Below are 18,106 nucleotides of genomic sequence, written 5' to 3' on the forward strand. Positions count from 1 at the left end.
CCATCCCTAGTTCATAGGCATAATTGCCTGGGCATTGGCATATGAAATTGCTTAGTATAAAACTACCTACCCGCTCATTTGCAAAATTCTTTTTTCCCCCTAAGCCTTCCCAACATATGGCAAGTAATTTTGCTTCTGCTGTCCACTACCTGACAAAGACTGTGATCCTATCTGCTCATTTACCTGGGAATAAGCCCCACTGAACTCAAGGCTTGCTTCTAAGTAGACATGCATAGGATTGCACTGTGAATATGCTTTCTTTAAGGGAAGGCCTTTACCAGCAAAGGCCTGAGTAATTCCCAAGTAACAGCCACCACAGCTCATACTAGAGTATTCAGTGCTGAAGCGACGCAATGAAAATACAGATTTCTACGGATCAGTATGCACATTTGGAAAAGCCAATCCATACTTCTTGCACATCTGTATGCCCCTGCAGTTTATTTCCATCCCACCTCTGTCCTTCCCAATGGCCCACTACACTTCTGTTCACAAAACACCATTTTGAGAAGCCCCGGAAGCCAATCTCTGTCTTTGCTGAGTTCATTTATGTAATAATATCTGCCCTTTACCATGGGAAAACGAGCACAGAGCTTTGTTTAAAAAATAAGCATTAAAGGTTTCTTTTTTAAAAAATAGTTTTAAAAGAAGAAACTCCGCATTCAAACATGTTTTGAGTAAACTGCAGAATAAACTACTACATAGCAGCAAGACTACATTAGACTTTTTGATTTCTCCATGGTGTCCTTGGATAGATACACCACCCAGTAGACCATGTTGAAAGCTCCAAAAGTGACTGGAAACAAAATGCGTGCATATTTGTCGATCTTACTGGTGCCAGAACTGGAGGCCGGAGGGGCGGGAGCAGGGGCAGGACTGACGGCTGACGGCTTGGCAGAAGCTCCCAAAGTATTCGCTGTAGTCTGAATCTGCTCCAGTCTAGATCCAAGTAAATGATGGATGGACGGAGACCCAGCTATAGCTTGCTGGGGTATATATCCAGTTAAAACTGGGGTAGAGGGAGGAGCCGAAGGAGTCCCTCTCGCAGAAGCCAATGTTTCCGAGATGCTAATACGGCTGAAGGGGTTCGGACTCGATGCTGAAGGAGAGCGGGGCGTAATGTCCGAAGGCCCCTGAGTTACTGTCGAAGGTGGCATCGAACCGTTTCCTGTGTCAATTCTCTTCACACTCTCGGCTTCTGGCTGTACTATGGTGTTAGTTCTTTTCCTCACATTTGAATTCGAGTCTGTATTCTGCAGTATTGAAAGAACAACATCAGTGGTTTGCCATAGAAATGGTCACACATAAGTGCAGACATGAAGATAAAGGCCACATTCAGAAGACACCTTAAACCATGGCTTTAACCAAGGTGAATAAGGCTTTCTGGCTTAACCACCATGGTTAAAGCCATGGTTTAAGGTGTCTTCTGAATGAGGGCATTCTTTAATAGTATAAAAAAAAGGTAAGGAGGGGGGGAAAGCAGCACCCTCCTGAAATTTATGAATGGGGTTCGGGTGTTCAATGAAAATGTATTGGTCAACACTAAATCTCTTCCCATCACATAAGGGCATAGAGAAATAATCACATGACAAGTAAGACGATCATTGTTGCTTTTCTAAACCTAGACCCACCAGTATATCCTGTCTCCCTAAATGTGGATTGTGATGGTAATGTAGATACCAGTCAGTTGTAGTAATTATTAGAGATGCTGGTGACTGGAAGCTATTCTGCATATTTCACAGAATGGTAGTACTCGAACTGAAGTAGTAAACCTTTGCACTATTGCATTCTCCAAACTGCAGAGTGGTGGAGGCAGGTTTCCTATTCTTTGAACGCTCTCCCAAATAAAAAGCTCCCTGCATGTAACAAACCAGCACATCAAGGAGCCAACTATACTAAACCTTTCTTCTTGAAGAGCTACTTTATTACATATAAGGAAAGATTATTAAAAATAATGCAGGCATATATCAAAATATAATTTCCTCCATCTGCAATCAGAAATGGTACAATCCAGTACAGTCCTCAATTACTACCTCATTCTGTGTAATGTGTGGAATGGTTTTTGACAACAAAGACAATATTTACTGGAAATCCCTGCAGAACAAACCTCATCAACAGTTCTGGAAATAATTCAGGTGTTCACCTGTGTTCTATCACAATTCTGGGTCCATTTTTATAAGGCTTCATTTGAGGTTTTCCGCATGTTTGTCCCATATAGTTTGTGTGTTGAATTTCAAAGCTGGATGTAAAGCTGGTTCACAAAAACTGAATATGCAGATCCTCACCCTGGCTGTGCCTGAATGCTTATCCCAGTGTGAAATGATACAGAGTGACTGACCTTAATACTCATAGCCATGCCTAAATGGCTCAAATTTGAATGCCAGTCACCAGTTTTCAAGGAGGGGGGGGACCCTCAATTTAATTGCATAAACACCACCAAATAGCTCCAAGCATTTCCTCTGCCTGACAAAATAAATCTTCCAAGAAAACACTCTCTCTCTTTCGCCCTGGACCAAGGAACATACGGAACTGATGACACACCACAAACAAATACAAGTGGCTTATTTCAGTAAAGTCTATTACTGCACTATTGTATGCTCTTGGTTAGCATCTGTAGTGTTTCCAGGGGGGTAACTATATTAGCCCGTTAACCAAAACAACGAAAAGCCTTGTAGTAAATTAAAAACTAGTAATTTTATTATAGCATAAACTTTTGTGGACTAGACTCCATTTTATCAGATAAGCTTATGCCATAATACATCTTTAAGATGCCACATGACACTTCGTTGCTTTATCCATAATTGTACTCCCTATGAGCAAACATTATTAGTGAGGAGAGGAGCTTGTCCTAACATTCGTAGAACAACCAGTATGAATTCAATGCTTGTCTCTGGGGCTTCTGGGGCAAGCAAAATGTCCTTCTCCATTTACCAGCATATGATGAGCTGTGGACTCAAGTATGGTGGAAGTTACATAAAACATCTGGCAAGCAAAGCAGCAGTCAGAGCAGGTGACAAAAATTTCAGGAAGGGAAATGTGATCAGACATTTCAGCTTTTATCACACACAACAAATCCTCCCCCAGAGAAGGATAAGATTCCTATCATTTTCCTTCCCAAGGTTGACAAGATACATATCTGGTTCTTCTGGATGCAGGGCTGCTGCTACAGTTTCAGGTGGCAGCTATGAACATGAGTGTTCTGCAGCTTGCTTCAAGCAACTTATTTTAGTGTAGACTGAAAATATTACTTACCTGATTGATTGATTAAATGTGTTTCCCATAAAACTGTGCCCAAATTCCATATAGTGTTGCTTCTAATGCTTTAGAACTCCCTGAGTATTGTAGATATTTTTTCTGTTGAGGATTGTTTTGTGATGATAAATGATTTAAAGCAAATAAACATAACTACTACCAATTATATCTAGGTTTTAAAACCAGCAACCTTTCTTGAAGGATGGAGACAGGAGTCACCAAGTGTATGAAAATATGTATTCATCATATATGACAACACATACACACATGTGCATGCATACAGAGAGAGAGAGAGGGAGAGAGGGAGAGAGAGAGAGAGAGAGAGCTTTATTATTGGTTACTCAACTCTTATAGATGATTGTAAGCTGCCTTCAGTGCCATTTTCTCAGTCGAAAGGCAGGGTACAAATCAAATAATTTCATATAACTTTTTTTCTCTGCACACACATCTGTAACAATTGAACATGAAGCTCAAATGTATACATGACAAGTACACAGATCATTCATAGCACCAATAATAGGTGATGCCCAGAAGGTGGATGGGATTCTTGTTTAGACATATTTCTTCATTGGACTATTTCTTTCTTGCACGTGATTGCTGCTATCTGCTATTTTCTGTCCGCATTTGTAAGGGTTGGATTTACTGTTAGAAGGAGGAGATAGAGAAGCAGAAAAATATACTGATGGCAGGCAGCACTGATGACACAAGTTGATCTAGAAAGCTTGAGTTCCAGCATGTGCAATTCTAATCACACAGGCATGGCATTTTTTTTATCTCCAAACATGGGTTGTGTATGACTTATGGACAGGCAAATGAATTTTTAGCATCTTAAAATACATTGCAATGAATGATACACTCAATGAATATGCATGTGGTGCGCCTGCTCCAGTTGGACTATGACCTGTCCCACCGCAGGGCAAGCTCCTACAACCCTGTAAGAAGGAGCAAGGGAGATGGGAGCAGGCAAAGGGAACATCAGAGGCTCCTCCAGTTGGACAGCCCCTCCTTCGGGAGATGAGAAGGGAGAGCAGGTCCATCCCACCAGCCCTGCTGACAGTCTAATTATTATTATTTTCTTTTCCCTCCTCATCGCCTTTTCCTTGTGTATCGTGTCTCTTTTAGATTGTAAGCCTGTTGATTGATTGTAAACCACCCCAGGAGCCTTTTTTGGCTGAGGAGTGGGATGAAAATGCTAGAAACAAACAAACAAGCAAATAAATAAATAAGGGGGGCATGGGTATAGCATGTTCATAAAGTGGTGGCAGAAATAAAGTATAATGCTACTTTAAAGTATACAAACCAATAGTTATTTAATGCCAGAAGAGCAAGAAATACGCTTAAATGGACTATGTAAATTCTATGCATGTTTTCTCAGATATAAGCCCCATTGTATTGAATGGGGCTTACTTGCAGCTAAGTGTGCATAGCACATTGGCTCACATCTTTTTTCTGTACAGATCCCTATGTGCAATATTTGTCAATGTCACTTTACAAGGGAGAAATTAAATGGTGAGAAAACGTGGTTGCGCCCCCAGAATATTCTTCATGATGAAAAGAACATAAACGTTAGGGGGAGAATGTGATTTGCTTCCAACAAGAATCATTTGTATTTGATGAAGAATCCAAAAAGCTGGAAGATGATTTTGTACAGCCACAGCAATATACGACGAACAGGGATAGCTGTTTCGTGTGGTCTTTTGAACATTGCCTCTATTAAGCACATGGATCATTATTTCAACCTCAGGCTGTACTATAGTAAACACACACAGGCATATTAGGATTGTTTGTAGATAAAGGCTCATTATCTTCTTTTTTTCTCCCCTCCCCTTTTTTTTGGTTTACCAAAGTGGTGATTATGCAGGGGGGCGGGGTTCATGGACAGCATGCCGTTTACAGCAGCCATTTGCAGACTGCCAAAGAGGAAATGCATCACCCAAAAGAGGACAAAAGAAGGTACCAATTTACATAAAATGTGCATGTGCTAATTTACATGTATAGAAGCAAATTGAGAAATAATTACTGTAATTTAAATAGAAATACAATACATCCCACCATAATGTGGACAGCTGGGGTCAGGTGACCCTCTGGGCCTGTTCGGTGTGCTGTCCAGGTGCTGAGCGGCCATGGGCAATTCAAGGCCCCCGCTCCTCTCCCTTTTCATGGTTCTTTCTCTTTAGGCCAGATTTGGATTGGACAGGTCTTCCAACAGAAGATGCCATCCAACCCTTCAAATAAGGGACTGTCCTCTGTAAATGAGGACACATGGCCACCCTAGTTAATCTCATCCCCCACAGAAACTTTGTAGCAGAATCCCAAAAATCCTGTTTAGGGATGTCGTGGGTACCCGACTGAGTCCAGGACTCTGACGGACTGCCCCGTATCCACCCCTCAACTCAGTCAGGCACCCATGACACATTCACGAAACTACACTCCAAGTGAGTGCCCACAAGGCCTGACAACCTCTCATCCAGAGCCTCCACTGTGTACCACAATGGAGGCTCCAGAAATCATGCATTTTGCTCCACTGCCTAAATGGCGGATGTAAAAATCCCATTTATGCAAGAGTAAAGGCACGAACACACTCTGTTCATGACTTTACTCTTGTATAAATGGGGCCTTTACGGTTGCTGTTTTTGCAACAGAGGGTAAAACACTGGCCTAATCTACACCAAGCAGGATATCATACTATGAAGGCAGTATGAAAGCGAGATATAAAAGGCTGGAGCCACACTACTGCTTTATAGTGGTATTGAAGTGGACTGACAAGTGTTAGGGCCCATTGACATGTACCATATACCACTTTCATACTACTATATCCTGTGTGGCTCCTTCCTTTTATACACCACTTTTGTACCACTTTCATAGTGCAATATTCTGCTTGGTGTAGATTAGGCCTGGGTTTCTGGACCGAGAACAGACCACTGCATAGCACTCGTTGGGCCTATGCAAGCCTCAAAAGATGCTCACGCGGCCCGATGAGCTGTGGCAGATGGTGGTGGGGCAAGCATCCAACAAATTGCACACAGGTGAGCTGGCAATCCCTAATTTCCTATTCCACTGAAAACAGCCTAATGCTCCTCTTATGGCATCAGGTGACATTTTGCCTGGGTGGCCTTGATTTCAGTTAGCGTGAAATTTGTATTATGTAAAATCCTCCTCCCTCCCTTTTAGCCCCCCCCCACCACCACCACCACACCAAAACAGAATTTAGTTATCCTGTATTCCAAACCACAGCTGAAACGCTTTTGAATATTTTCTGGTGCTTTTTAAAGGGAGGCTGATTTCGACAGCCAGAAATGACACATTCTTGACTTCTTCAATCATCTCTCAAGGACTCACACAAGATACTGCTTTCATAACCACTGCAAAAATCTTATCCACTTTATTTGCCGCAAAGGTAGAATAACCCGGCAAACTTCTTTGCAGGCATGTATAAATATTGCAATTAATGCCGTGACCGTCTCTTTCCAAACGGAAGCACATTAAATTGACCATGCGTAATGCAATGGAGTATGCCGTTGGCATAATTTGCTGCAAATTTGTCTGATCTATTGTTAAACATTATGGCAGTTCTATTCAATAAGATTGTGTGGCTGACTTTAGAGTACAAAATCTATCTCGATACCAGAAGAAAAAGAAAGAGGAACTGCTCATCTCTTTCTTACAAAAATAGCTTGTAGATCATTCCCTGTTCTACCCCACCATCCAAGCTCTCCAGGTATGACTGCCACCATGCTAAAGTGGTGCTCAAGCATGACTCAATCCAAGCCCTTCAATTATGAACAAGGTTTGCCCATTAGAAACAGCTGTTCATATGCAGTGGAAATTTGGAAAGAAAGAAAAAAAGTCCTCTGAGCCTCCCTAATCCTCCATTTGAGCCAGAAAAGGAAGTATTAGATCGTTTTGCATGTATTACCAGCTCATGACAAGCAAGCCAATTTTGCACTCCAGTGAAGTTGGGTTGCAAATTTAGGATGGGCTGAAACTGTGCATCCTTGCAAAAGTTGTGATGCACAGCAGCTAGTTCGCTGGCATATTAATCAGCACTGCTGAAATGGCAAACGTGAGTCATATAATTACACAACAATAGAAAGAAGCAAGCCAGCAAAAAATATAGAGATAGTATTTTCAAACCCTTTCCCTTATGTGCTAGCTTACAATGGAAGGGGAACTCTTTTTTATTGGGGCAACATTGAGACATGTGGTTCTCACTTCCTGTTTGAAATGGTATAGTCCTGGGAACATGTGCTTTTTCTTCACATTTTTAGTGAAATGACATCAGATTGTATTAAAAATAATGACTAAATCTCTAGCCTTGATGGCAACTGTCTGCAAGCTGGTGCTTACAATTGGCCATGCTGGCTGAGAATGATGGGAATTGCAATCCAACATGCCTAGAGGGCACCAGGTTGAAGAAGGCTGCCTTGTGGTTTTAGAGATGACAACAAATCTATGCTCGATGAAAATAGGAGAAGACAACTTTGTCCATACACTTGCAATCTAATCTATGGCCATTGCTAGATGAGGGTTTAGCCCGGTGCGAGGCCCGGGCTCCCTGCTGTGCATGCAGACGAAGCACAGGGGATCCCGGGGTCAGGCCAGGCTAAACCCTCCCTTGACCCGGGATAACCGGATCCGTTTGTGGCCTGTTTTTTCCGCAGCCCTGGGCTGAGCCCGGGGCTGCGGAAGGTCTAGCTAGTTCCATGGCTTTTCCCGGCTGCTCGCTTACTTCCGAGTAGCTGGGAGAAGCCGAGCGCTGTGCCCATTGGGCTGGGGGGGGCGGAGGGGGCATGGCGAGCAGGGGGGGCATCAGACATGGTGAGCGGGGGGTGGACATGGTGAGCGAGGGGGTGGACATGGTGAGCGAGGGGGGTGGACATGGTGAGCGAGGGGGGTGGACATGGTGGGCGAGCGGGCGAGTGAGGGGGCGAGCGGGCAAGCGAGGGGGTGAGCAGGGGGTATCAGACATTGTGGGGGGGAATCAGGGGCAGGGGGAGCGGGGAACCCTTTTTTTAAAAAAAAAAACCCTACCTTTTCATTGGTGCGCTCCTGCGCACATCGCCCCTTTAAGTTTTTTTAAAAAATGGCCGACGCAACGGGACTTTCCTTTCCCTGTCGCATCTGACGTCTAGCTAGGGGCAACGGCCCGCGCTAGCTGCAGCGCAGCCTCACCCCGACTCCCCACTGGATTATCAGGTAGGTCTAGCAAGGCCCTATGTCTTGAAGTTAAGATTAAAAAGGAAAGGAGTAATCTGTAGCGGCTTTGGGTCCAGAAATAATCACAGAGGGAGTCCCAAGTGTCAAGGATTACTTCAGTCCCCTCTGGACACTAATCTCATTTCTCTGCCTTTTGAAAGGTTATTATACAAAAGCCCAAAATGTTTTGGCCTCTTGTTTTTTAGGCCTTCTTCAGGGGGTTGTTACAATGTCTGCAGAAATTATTAATAACAAATTGTCTTGTGATAGCAACTAGTCTAATAAACTTTTCTATAGCATCCTGATGCTTCTATAGCATCATTAACTTTCTCCCACTGAAAGCAACAAGTCTGAAGCATAGCCATTTTGGGACTGGATTGCGGCTCACATTTTAAAGTCGCTTGGCAGATGTGGCAGGCTTGTGGACAGGAACTGCCAGAGCCTAGCAAAACATTCCAGGGGATTTATGGCTCCTGTCAATCCACATCTCCCCGACATGTACATCTACTAAAAGAAGGGACTCTCTGGAATAAGAACCTGGATGCAGAATAAGCTCAACAGATGTATAGCTTAATGTGCAGGTACCTTCCTGGCTCAGAACAACAAACACACTCCTTCCTTTCAGAATTCTTATATTCCCAGTCTGGATTAATCTGCGATTCACATCAAGGCATTCCGAAATACCGGTGAGAAACTAGAAATGGATCTATCACAATCATAACAATGACATTGGCCATTTCTACACCTGCCTTTTTCCACAGGATCATCCCTAGATTGTTCCTGTGCATCCAGGCAGGGACAATCCCTCCATTTTCCTGGGATACCCCTTAGGTGTAGAAAGGGCCATCATAGCATCCAGTGGTTTCCCACCCCCTGGAAAGCTACAGAGAATGAGCTGACATAGATGTCAGCTCATTCTCTGTAGAATGAGCACTACAGAGAATGAGCACCATAAACACTGGATGCAACAACAGCGTATGAAGTATTTCTTTCACTAGGCATTACCTGGAAGGTGGACGTGGAAGACACAGGCTGGTGGCAGGCACAAGTCTCCCATGAACATCTAGCTAGGCCCCAAGAGGGATTTTAATGAAAACCATGATTCTGTTCTTCATGCTCCTGGAATAGATTCCTCTTATGTTTTTACAAGTGAATTCTATTTTAAAATATGTTGGTTTTTTAAATCATCATCATCATCATCATCATCATCATCATCGTCATCATCTTGTGATAAAAAGTTTCATTGTGAATCAGGGTCACAGCAAAATGTTTCCTTTTCTGGTAATCTCCTAATCTTTATTAGCACAATATTTAACCCTTGTCACATACCCCTGGGGAGGGTGCAATTTAGAAACTAGGTCAGTTTCAAGCAATCCCTCTTCTACTGTTCAATGTGTGCTTCAAATAAAATGAAACACTGACCAAACCAACAGACAGTGGTAATTCAGAGTGGCTCCGTTTCTTTGATTATCTAGACTAGTACCCCATACACTACAGGAATTACCAGTTATGTTTTAACTTTTATGTTTTGATATTCTCCCAAGCTAGAACATGTACTTTCCCCCCAAATTATCTTTAAACCGCAATAACTACAGATATTAATTTCTGCAAGCCAATTACAGTTTATGAATTTACCTCAGAAAAAATCCAAGACAATTTTGAATCTAGCTGTAGTCACAGGCTGAATAAACCTTATACAGAACCTCACTTTGATTTCAGGCAAAGAATCACACACTGCTGGATAGGACAGAATTTGGGTCAATGCATTTTGAATGATTTTCTAGCTTGTGGGAACCAATTATTCACGTGCTTGCCTCAAAAATATTGGGTTTAAAAAAACACAATTTAAATAAAGCCGTGTAGCAAGCCATTATTTGATACTATTATTTTATGGGAAGCTGGAGACAAATAAAAGATGGAGAACCTGAAAAAATCCGAAAGGAAGGGTGATTGCTTTTGTGGTGACCATAAGGAAGAAGCTAATAAAGCCAGCATAAGATAGCATCCATATGTGTAATACAATAAAGTTACCACATTTAAATTAGCTTACAAGGGAGGTGTGAAAACTGTAGTCTTTGGAGGCCTGTTAACGAAAGTTATTACATTGGCTGAGTGCTAAAAAGTTGAAATTGTTTATGCTTCAGGCAAAATGTTGGTATTTGTGGTAGAAATGGGAGGGGGAGTAATTGAATGAGACACATAAATGTAAATCTCAGAAGCAACCAGAAGTTTTAAAACACTCCTTCATTTCAAGTGCATTTCTATCTCATGAGACTGGCCATAGATGGTCCAAACATAAGCATGGGTGCAAGGCGAGTGAGCATCCAAGATGTACACAAAAGGAGAGAGAATGATCAGGATGCGATAGAAAAGTTTATTAGACTAGTTGCCATCACAAGACAATTTGTTGTTAATAATTTCTGCAGACATTGTAACAACCCCCAAAAGACTGCCTAAAAAACAAGAGGCCGAAACATGTAGGGCTTTTGTATAATAAACTTTTCTATAGCATCCTGAGACTTCTTTCCATTTTTGTATCCAAACGTAAGCATGGCTTTTCAGGCCTCTTGTGATGTATGCATCTGGTAATACAAAGAGAGGTAACTACCATGGAGTACATTGGACTGGATTTTCTAATGGATTTTCCCATGGTTCCATGCGATCAAAAACTAATCTCCTGGACCAGCTGAGGATTAACAGTGGCTGGATGAAGAGCTCAACTCCAGAACCCATTTTGAAAATTAGGGTCGAGATATGGGCAAGGAGTGAATACAGATGATACTTTATCAGATGGAAAGTTACCATGTTGTGCAGGTCAACACTGGACAAGCCAATTGTCTCTAACACCTTGCAATGGTGAGAATAATGTTACATCGCCACCTGGCAAACAATACCGACAACCGATTTACCAAGTGATTGCATGAATTTAGCAAGTGGTTGCCTCTTGTTAAGTTAAGGCTAAGGGTTGTATCCAGAGTAGACCCACTCTGGGGCTTAAATTATCATACAACTCCATGATTTCTGAAAGGTATACTCCCCCTGCTTTAAAAAAAGAAAGATAGCACTAAAGTTTTTAAGTTGTTAGAATTATATATTTTAGTCAAGTAATTACATAAATTAATCAACTAAAATCTCAGATTAGCACACACACCAATTAATTAATGCAGCTGACAATAAGCAAAGATTCTTGGATTTGGATGGCTTGCCAGGCTGAATCAAACCTCACCTACTTCCTCCCTTAAAACAAAACTTTACCTACCAGTTGAAACCATACCAATACTCCTTTTCAACCTGGATCACCTGCAGTAATGATGGCCTTGAACTTCTTTGCTTTTGAAGCCATGTTTTGTTCAGGTATGTTACTACAAAAGGGAATATTCTACATTTTCAAATAATATTAAAGAAAAAAGTCTTTATAATATTTGTATTTTTGCTTGTGATAATGAGGAGTAACCTTGATTTGTTAAACTGTATGCTCACACTTAACAGAAACTCTCCCCTTCTTTCAGAAATCACACATTTTGAGAATTATTTAGGGTGCAGTCCTATAGATGTTCAGTTTGGAAGAAGTCCTACAACTCCCATCATGCCCCAGTCAGCCAACACCCTTAGCCATTAATACCTTCAAATTTGAGATGGGATAAATGTGAAGTTACAGACTCCTTGGGCATGGCTAGACAAGGGGGTTGGAGGGCGATGATCTCACAATTTTATGATTGCGAGATTATCACCCTTGTCTACACGTGGCGGCGCCATTACGGGCACCATTTTAGATTTTTTAAAAAAGTAAAAGGAGCGCACGAATGCTTGAACAAAACCATAAGTTTTGTAAAGTGTTTTGCAATGGCTCTCCTAAGGCTTAGTTACTACTAGTAAAAGCTTTAGGATAAAATATGCTGGCATTTTTGGTATTTAGCCCTGCCCCTTTCACCTTTGGTCCCACTTCCTTTTGCCTTCAGCACCACCCATCACTGGAACGCAACTCCAAAATTGAATTTGGCCATCAGGCTGAAAGAGGTTCGACACCGCTGACATAAATTATAAAGATTTGAAATGCCCTTGCCAGATGGAGAGCAGGAGCCAAGAATTAGCCTCATTTCCCCACCCACCACCCCAAACGGTCAATGTACTGTAACGGCTTTCGGAACATCAGCATATGGCTCATGCCCTGGGGAAACAAATTCGCAAGACTTTCAACTAGCCCAAATCAAAAGAGAGGACCAGGACGCTAGTGAGTGCAACATCCCTGGCCCGCAATCACAAACAAGCTTACCACCATCGCAATACGTAAACCATCAGCATATTTCAAATGCAGACATTTGCAACAGTTAATTGGAGATGATCCCTAAGGATTGTAAAATATACTGCTTATTTCGTCTGTCAGTTAATCACATAATGCAATTAGCTCATTTCTGTAGGGTTGCCAACTTTAGAACAGGCCACTGTCACTGTGACTTTAAGAGCAGATTGATATACAGACAAAAGCTTCCCCTGCTGATTTCTGCACATCCAGCTGCTCTTAAGGGAATAAAGCCACACTTTTTTCTGATCAGGTGACAACCTTACCAGTAGGCAATAGTTCCGACACATCCATCATCCACCAAAACCCATTGCACACTAATTACAATTCCATTTCCACTCAGATCAGCCAGCAATGATTTCAGGAAAAAATCCAGCTCAATCCTATGTATCAAACTGGGTTAACTGGGGCTGATTCCTAGGCAACTGTTCATACGACTTCAGCCACGATTTCATATGAACATGATATACTTAATCACAGCTTGTTCATTCACACGTTTCAATTGTCAGCTGTTCCTCTGCCCCAATCCTGAATGTTGTCACAGCCTAGTGTTGCCAACTGACCAGAAAAACAAACACGGCCTGTTCTGCAATGGAGCCTTCAACAATGATTTCATCTGAAGAAATCAGTGTGTGAAGGTTTCTGCAACTTGTCGATTAACATTTATCACCTATAGATCAAGCCACTGTGAAATTTATCACAACGACTCTGTGAGGTAGGTCGGGCTGAGAGTCTGTGATTGGCCCAAAGTTGCCCAGTGAGTTTCCATGGTCGAATGGGGACTAGAACCCAGACCTCAAAAGCATGTGTCACTTCTCATTGCCTGATAGACTATTCTGATGTGAATCATAAAATAAACCTGGATTATCAATGTTGGGCTGTAGCCGAATAAGTGTTGGGATCATTATGTCCTTTAAATGCACATAAGGAGTACAGCAGTGGGGGGCGACATGTCTAAAATGCCTGGGAGGGAAGAAAAGTCTTTGCCTGGTGCCAAAAAAATAACATGTGGGGCACAAGGCAAGTCTCCTTGGGAAGGGCATAAACAGAAGACCCTCTCGCTTGTAGCCAACCTTCAGCATTGCCACACAGAGAAGGACCTCCAAAGATGCCCTAAAGGTCCAAGCAGGTATATATATCCTTTAGATACTCTGGCCCCAAGCCATTTGGGCCTTTTTGGAAGCCAGTGCAGCTGACTATGTACTGGCATCACATAATCACATCAACTACTCGCAGTTAATTGCCTAGCAGCTGTATTCTGAACCAAGCCTTTGTAGTAGTCTACTGAGAGGTTACCAGAGTTTGGATAATTGTGCCAGGCTATCCCAGCCCAGCTGGTATATCAGCCTAAGCTAATAAGAGGTGCTCCTAGCCACTAAAGCCACCTGTGCCTCAAATGTCCATGCTGAATCCAGGACCACCCCCAGTCTGTGCACTTGGGCAGGATCTACACTACTGCTTTAAAGTGCTTTATAACAGTTTGGTCAACTGTTGGGGCCCAGGACATACGCCATATACAGTTGTCAAAACTGTTATAAAGCGCTTTAAAGCAGTAGTGTAGATTCGGCCTTGATCTTTCCAAAGCAGTCCAAACTCTTCCAGAACTAACTAGACATCACTAAACTGGACAAACAATATCTCCACTTGGGCCACAGCTAGACCTAAGGTTTATCCTGGGATCATCCAGGGTTTGCCCCTGCCTGAGCACGGGATCCCCTGTGTGTCACCTAGATGAACAGGTTTGACCCCTGGATGATCCAGGGATAAACCTTAGGTCTAGCTATGGCCTTAGTCTGGAGTGAGCTTCAGTTTACTGGTCCTCATCCAGTCCATCACCTGCTCTGGCACCAACTCAGGACATCCACTACCTCACTTCAGTTAAATGAAAAGGAGCGGTATAGCTGGCTGACATCTACATTACCGATCACGCTTCAGCCCAGATCTCTGGCTAACCTCCCCCACTGATTTCATGTAGACGTTAAATAGCACAGGGAGTAAAACTGAGCCTTGCAGAAACACATGACGTAATTGCCATGGACCAGAACAGCAATCCCCCAGCACGACCTTCTAGAAACAGCCATCCAAGTTGGGATAGAACCACCACAGAACAGTGCCCCCAATTCCCAACCTAGTCGATCCAGAAGGCTATCATGGTTGATTGCATCAAAAGCCCCTGGGAGTGCGGGCAAGGGAACCCCTTTCTCTTATCTCGGAACTCTCATCAGCTAGCACTAGCCAGGGACGGCCCAGGCTTGTGTGTATGCACCCACATGCTTCCCCGCCCCCAGTTTCGTGCATTTTTGCTCGTTTTAGAAGTTTGAAATGGCCCCCCTAAGGCTTAATTACAGGCAGTAAGAGCTTTCAGCTAAAATGTGCTGATATTTTTGTCCCTGCCCAGTTGACCATCTAGTTATGCCACTGTCATGTAGGGATACTGAAGAAAACTGCTGCAGACTCAAATGAAGCCAAATTCCAAAGAATCCAACCTCCAGTGTTCATGCGGGGCGGCTATCCAGCTTTTGGAACAATGCAATAGGCTAATGGGAGCTGCCATTAGCCTACTGTGAAAAAATTAGAGCTGTAAATGACTGCAATTGATATAGAAGGGCAATTTACATAAATGTAAAGGGTTTATGGATGCAAATGGTATGAAATATGCATTTACGTTATAATATTCGTGTCCTTAAAGCCGGAGATCAGCAGGGCCCCGGGGAAATCCGTAGGGCCCCAACTGGCTCAAATTTCTCCATGGCGGACCACCCCTGCAACGTATAATGGGGGGGTGTCAGCCATCCCTACTGTCATAAGGAGGAAAGGCATCCACTATCCTCACAATTCTCCTAGACTTCATCAGAGACTCCTGGATCTTTAGAAGGGGAAGGAGTAAACTGGGTCAGTTGTGAATAATCTGAGGAGGAACAGTTTGGCTTCAACTGAGATTGGGAATCAAGGAAATAGAAAATCAATGCATCTTCAATCTCACAGAGTGCCCTACTGAACACAGCCAATGCAGTCAGGGATGGCAAAATGCTGGGAAAGGAAACGTGCACGGCAAATTAAAGAATGGCTCAGAGTAAAGAAGGGGTGCTGGGTTCAGGGACCAGGCCCATAAGACACAAAATTGCCATTTGCATCCTGCGAATCATCCAGATCATCCCAAACCAAAGGAAAACATGTTTTCCTAAGCTTAACTGCCATGGAGGGAGGGGTTTGGTGGGGGAGGGGGCATTGCAGCATGTAGGGTGGGGAGAGTTAACCCTTCCCTTCCCAGTTGCAATTCTCTCCTTGAAAACTTCCCCCTGCAATGTAATTAAGCTAAGGGGGGCGGGGGGGACCCTTCCGGACCTTCAAAGCTCTGGGGAATAGATTTGGGGCTGGAGCCCAACCGGTCGTAGCAATGCCCCTGGCTTTGGATATCTTATTTCATGCATTGTAAGAACCATGGAAGCCAAAGCCCCAGTGCCTCCACTCGTGCTTCCTGCTGAATGTGTGAAGCAGGGCATGGCACATCTTCGTCTGTGAAAAGACGCACACACTCTCATCTCAGCTGGAGTTTGCACACTCCACTGTGGGCCAAGGCACAGCTCCCCAGTTTGAAAACCAGTGAACACCACCTTGAAGCTTGGATGCCCTTTGCTCCTGTGTTGGATGGCCATCTTTTTCAGTTTTGTTCAAGTGGGCAAAGTGTGTGTTTTCAAATGGGGGAAAAACCACATTTTCAAAATGTGTGCATCCAAATGCACACTTTTCTCCTATAGGCAAAACTGTGAAAATGGTTTGTTTGTTTTTTGAAAATCTGCATTTTTTAAAAGTGTACTTTTTTCCAACACAAACACAAATTTGGGGGAAATGAGAGCTTCTCCTGGAAAAAAAATGCTCACATTTCTGTTCAAACTCAGAGGCAAATTCGAGTGAAAAATGAACCAAAACAAAATTCTCATACGTCCCTAAATACCACATAGAGGGTGCAAGAAGTAGATGCACCTATTCTTCAACCAACACTACTCACATTTCCCAGTGTACTATGTAACATCTGAAGCCATCTCATACCCAGGGACAAAGACAATGCTGCTTTTAATCCCCATCAGGCTGTTCACTTGCAACGAACAACTAATGCCTCCATGTCTGGGCTAGTAAAAGACTTTGGTGGAATTATTTTTCAATTCTGTACTTCTATGTCAGAAAACGCATCTTGCTGGCCATTAAGGAAGAGGAAATCAAGTTCAGACTCAAGACCTCCTGGGCTGTAGTGCATTGGAAAGCACCAACTGTATACAGAAAACATTTGGTGTCCTCCAAATGTTTTGGACAACTGCCATAATCCCTTACCATTGGTCATGCTGGCTGGGGCTGATGAAAGTTGTAGTCCAAAACATCTGGAGGACTCCAAGTTGCCTACCCCTGTGCACCTTCAAGGGAAATTACCCATGTTAGATTTATTTACATAAAATCATAGAATAGTAGAGTTGGAAGGGGCCTATAAGGACGTCAAGCCCAACACTCTGCTCAGTGCAGGAATCCACCTTAAAGCGTACCCGACAGATGGCCATCCAGCTGCATGTTTGCAAGTGAACATATATAATGCATGTTTGAATTTGGGCCAATGGCTGCACCGTTGGGATGCTAGCAAACATGCCTTCAATCAAATTAAATCCCCAGATTTCTGGGCACTATCCTAAAACTTGATTTGAAAACAGGCAAACTGCAAAATAATGCAAGCACCGTTATTGCTTGTTAACGTCTTTTTCAGCCAGCAACATGTTCTGATTCAACTCGGATGATGTGGCTCAATCTCAGAGTCAGCCTGAATGAGTTGAGGTTCCATTTCCTAGAATGGTTTCTCATTTAGCCGTCTGCCTCCAATTGCACTTTAAAGGAGGACAATTTCCTTCCGACAAATCCAATGATAACAAAACCCCACATCGCCCCTATTTGTTTTCTCGCACCTTTTTAAAACTTGGTGCTGAACGATATATAACATTCCACCCCTGTCTGCAGTATCCAATCCACGTAGTTCAGACGGGAGCCATTTGTATCAGTGAAATGTTTTGCGACGAAGCGGGCCTGAAGAATTGCCTCAAAAGAGAGTTTCACATGCAGGAGTCGCCACTCTGAAATGTCAAATGCGCAAAGCCTACTCCTCACTTTGAAAATTGTGGCAGAGAGTATAAAAGGCACTTTCAGGATCATGCTGTCTGTAGTCACCTCCAGATCCATGACTAGGCTGCAGCCAGTTCCAGGAACCAAGCTCACAAGAAATCTAAAATTCTACACAGAATGAGGGCCAAATTCAGAGGTGTTCAACTTCTTTCATACTGAGGGACAAATTTCTTTTCAGAAAAGCTCTCAGGGGCCAAAAAG

At 43.1% G+C, this 18,106-nt stretch overlaps 1 protein-coding gene across 2 annotated transcripts in view; it reads right to left on the reverse strand.

Moving 5' to 3' along the window:
* Nucleotides 1-528: 528 nt before the first annotated feature.
* The window catches only part of GABRA4 (gamma-aminobutyric acid type A receptor subunit alpha4), a 66,331-nt gene continuing 48,753 nt past the window's right edge, over nt 529-18,106 (reverse strand). For both annotated transcript variants that reach the window (XM_063136365.1, XM_063136366.1), the window contains one exon: nt 529-1,250. In XM_063136365.1, coding sequence (XP_062992435.1) covers nt 711-1,250 — 540 coding nt within the window. In that variant the 3' untranslated portion in view covers nt 529-710. The remainder of the gene's footprint in view (nt 1,251-18,106) is intronic.

Source organism: Elgaria multicarinata, chromosome 10, assembly GCF_023053635.1.
Source record: "Elgaria multicarinata webbii isolate HBS135686 ecotype San Diego chromosome 10, rElgMul1.1.pri, whole genome shotgun sequence".
NCBI lineage: Eukaryota > Metazoa > Chordata > Lepidosauria > Squamata > Anguidae > Elgaria > Elgaria multicarinata.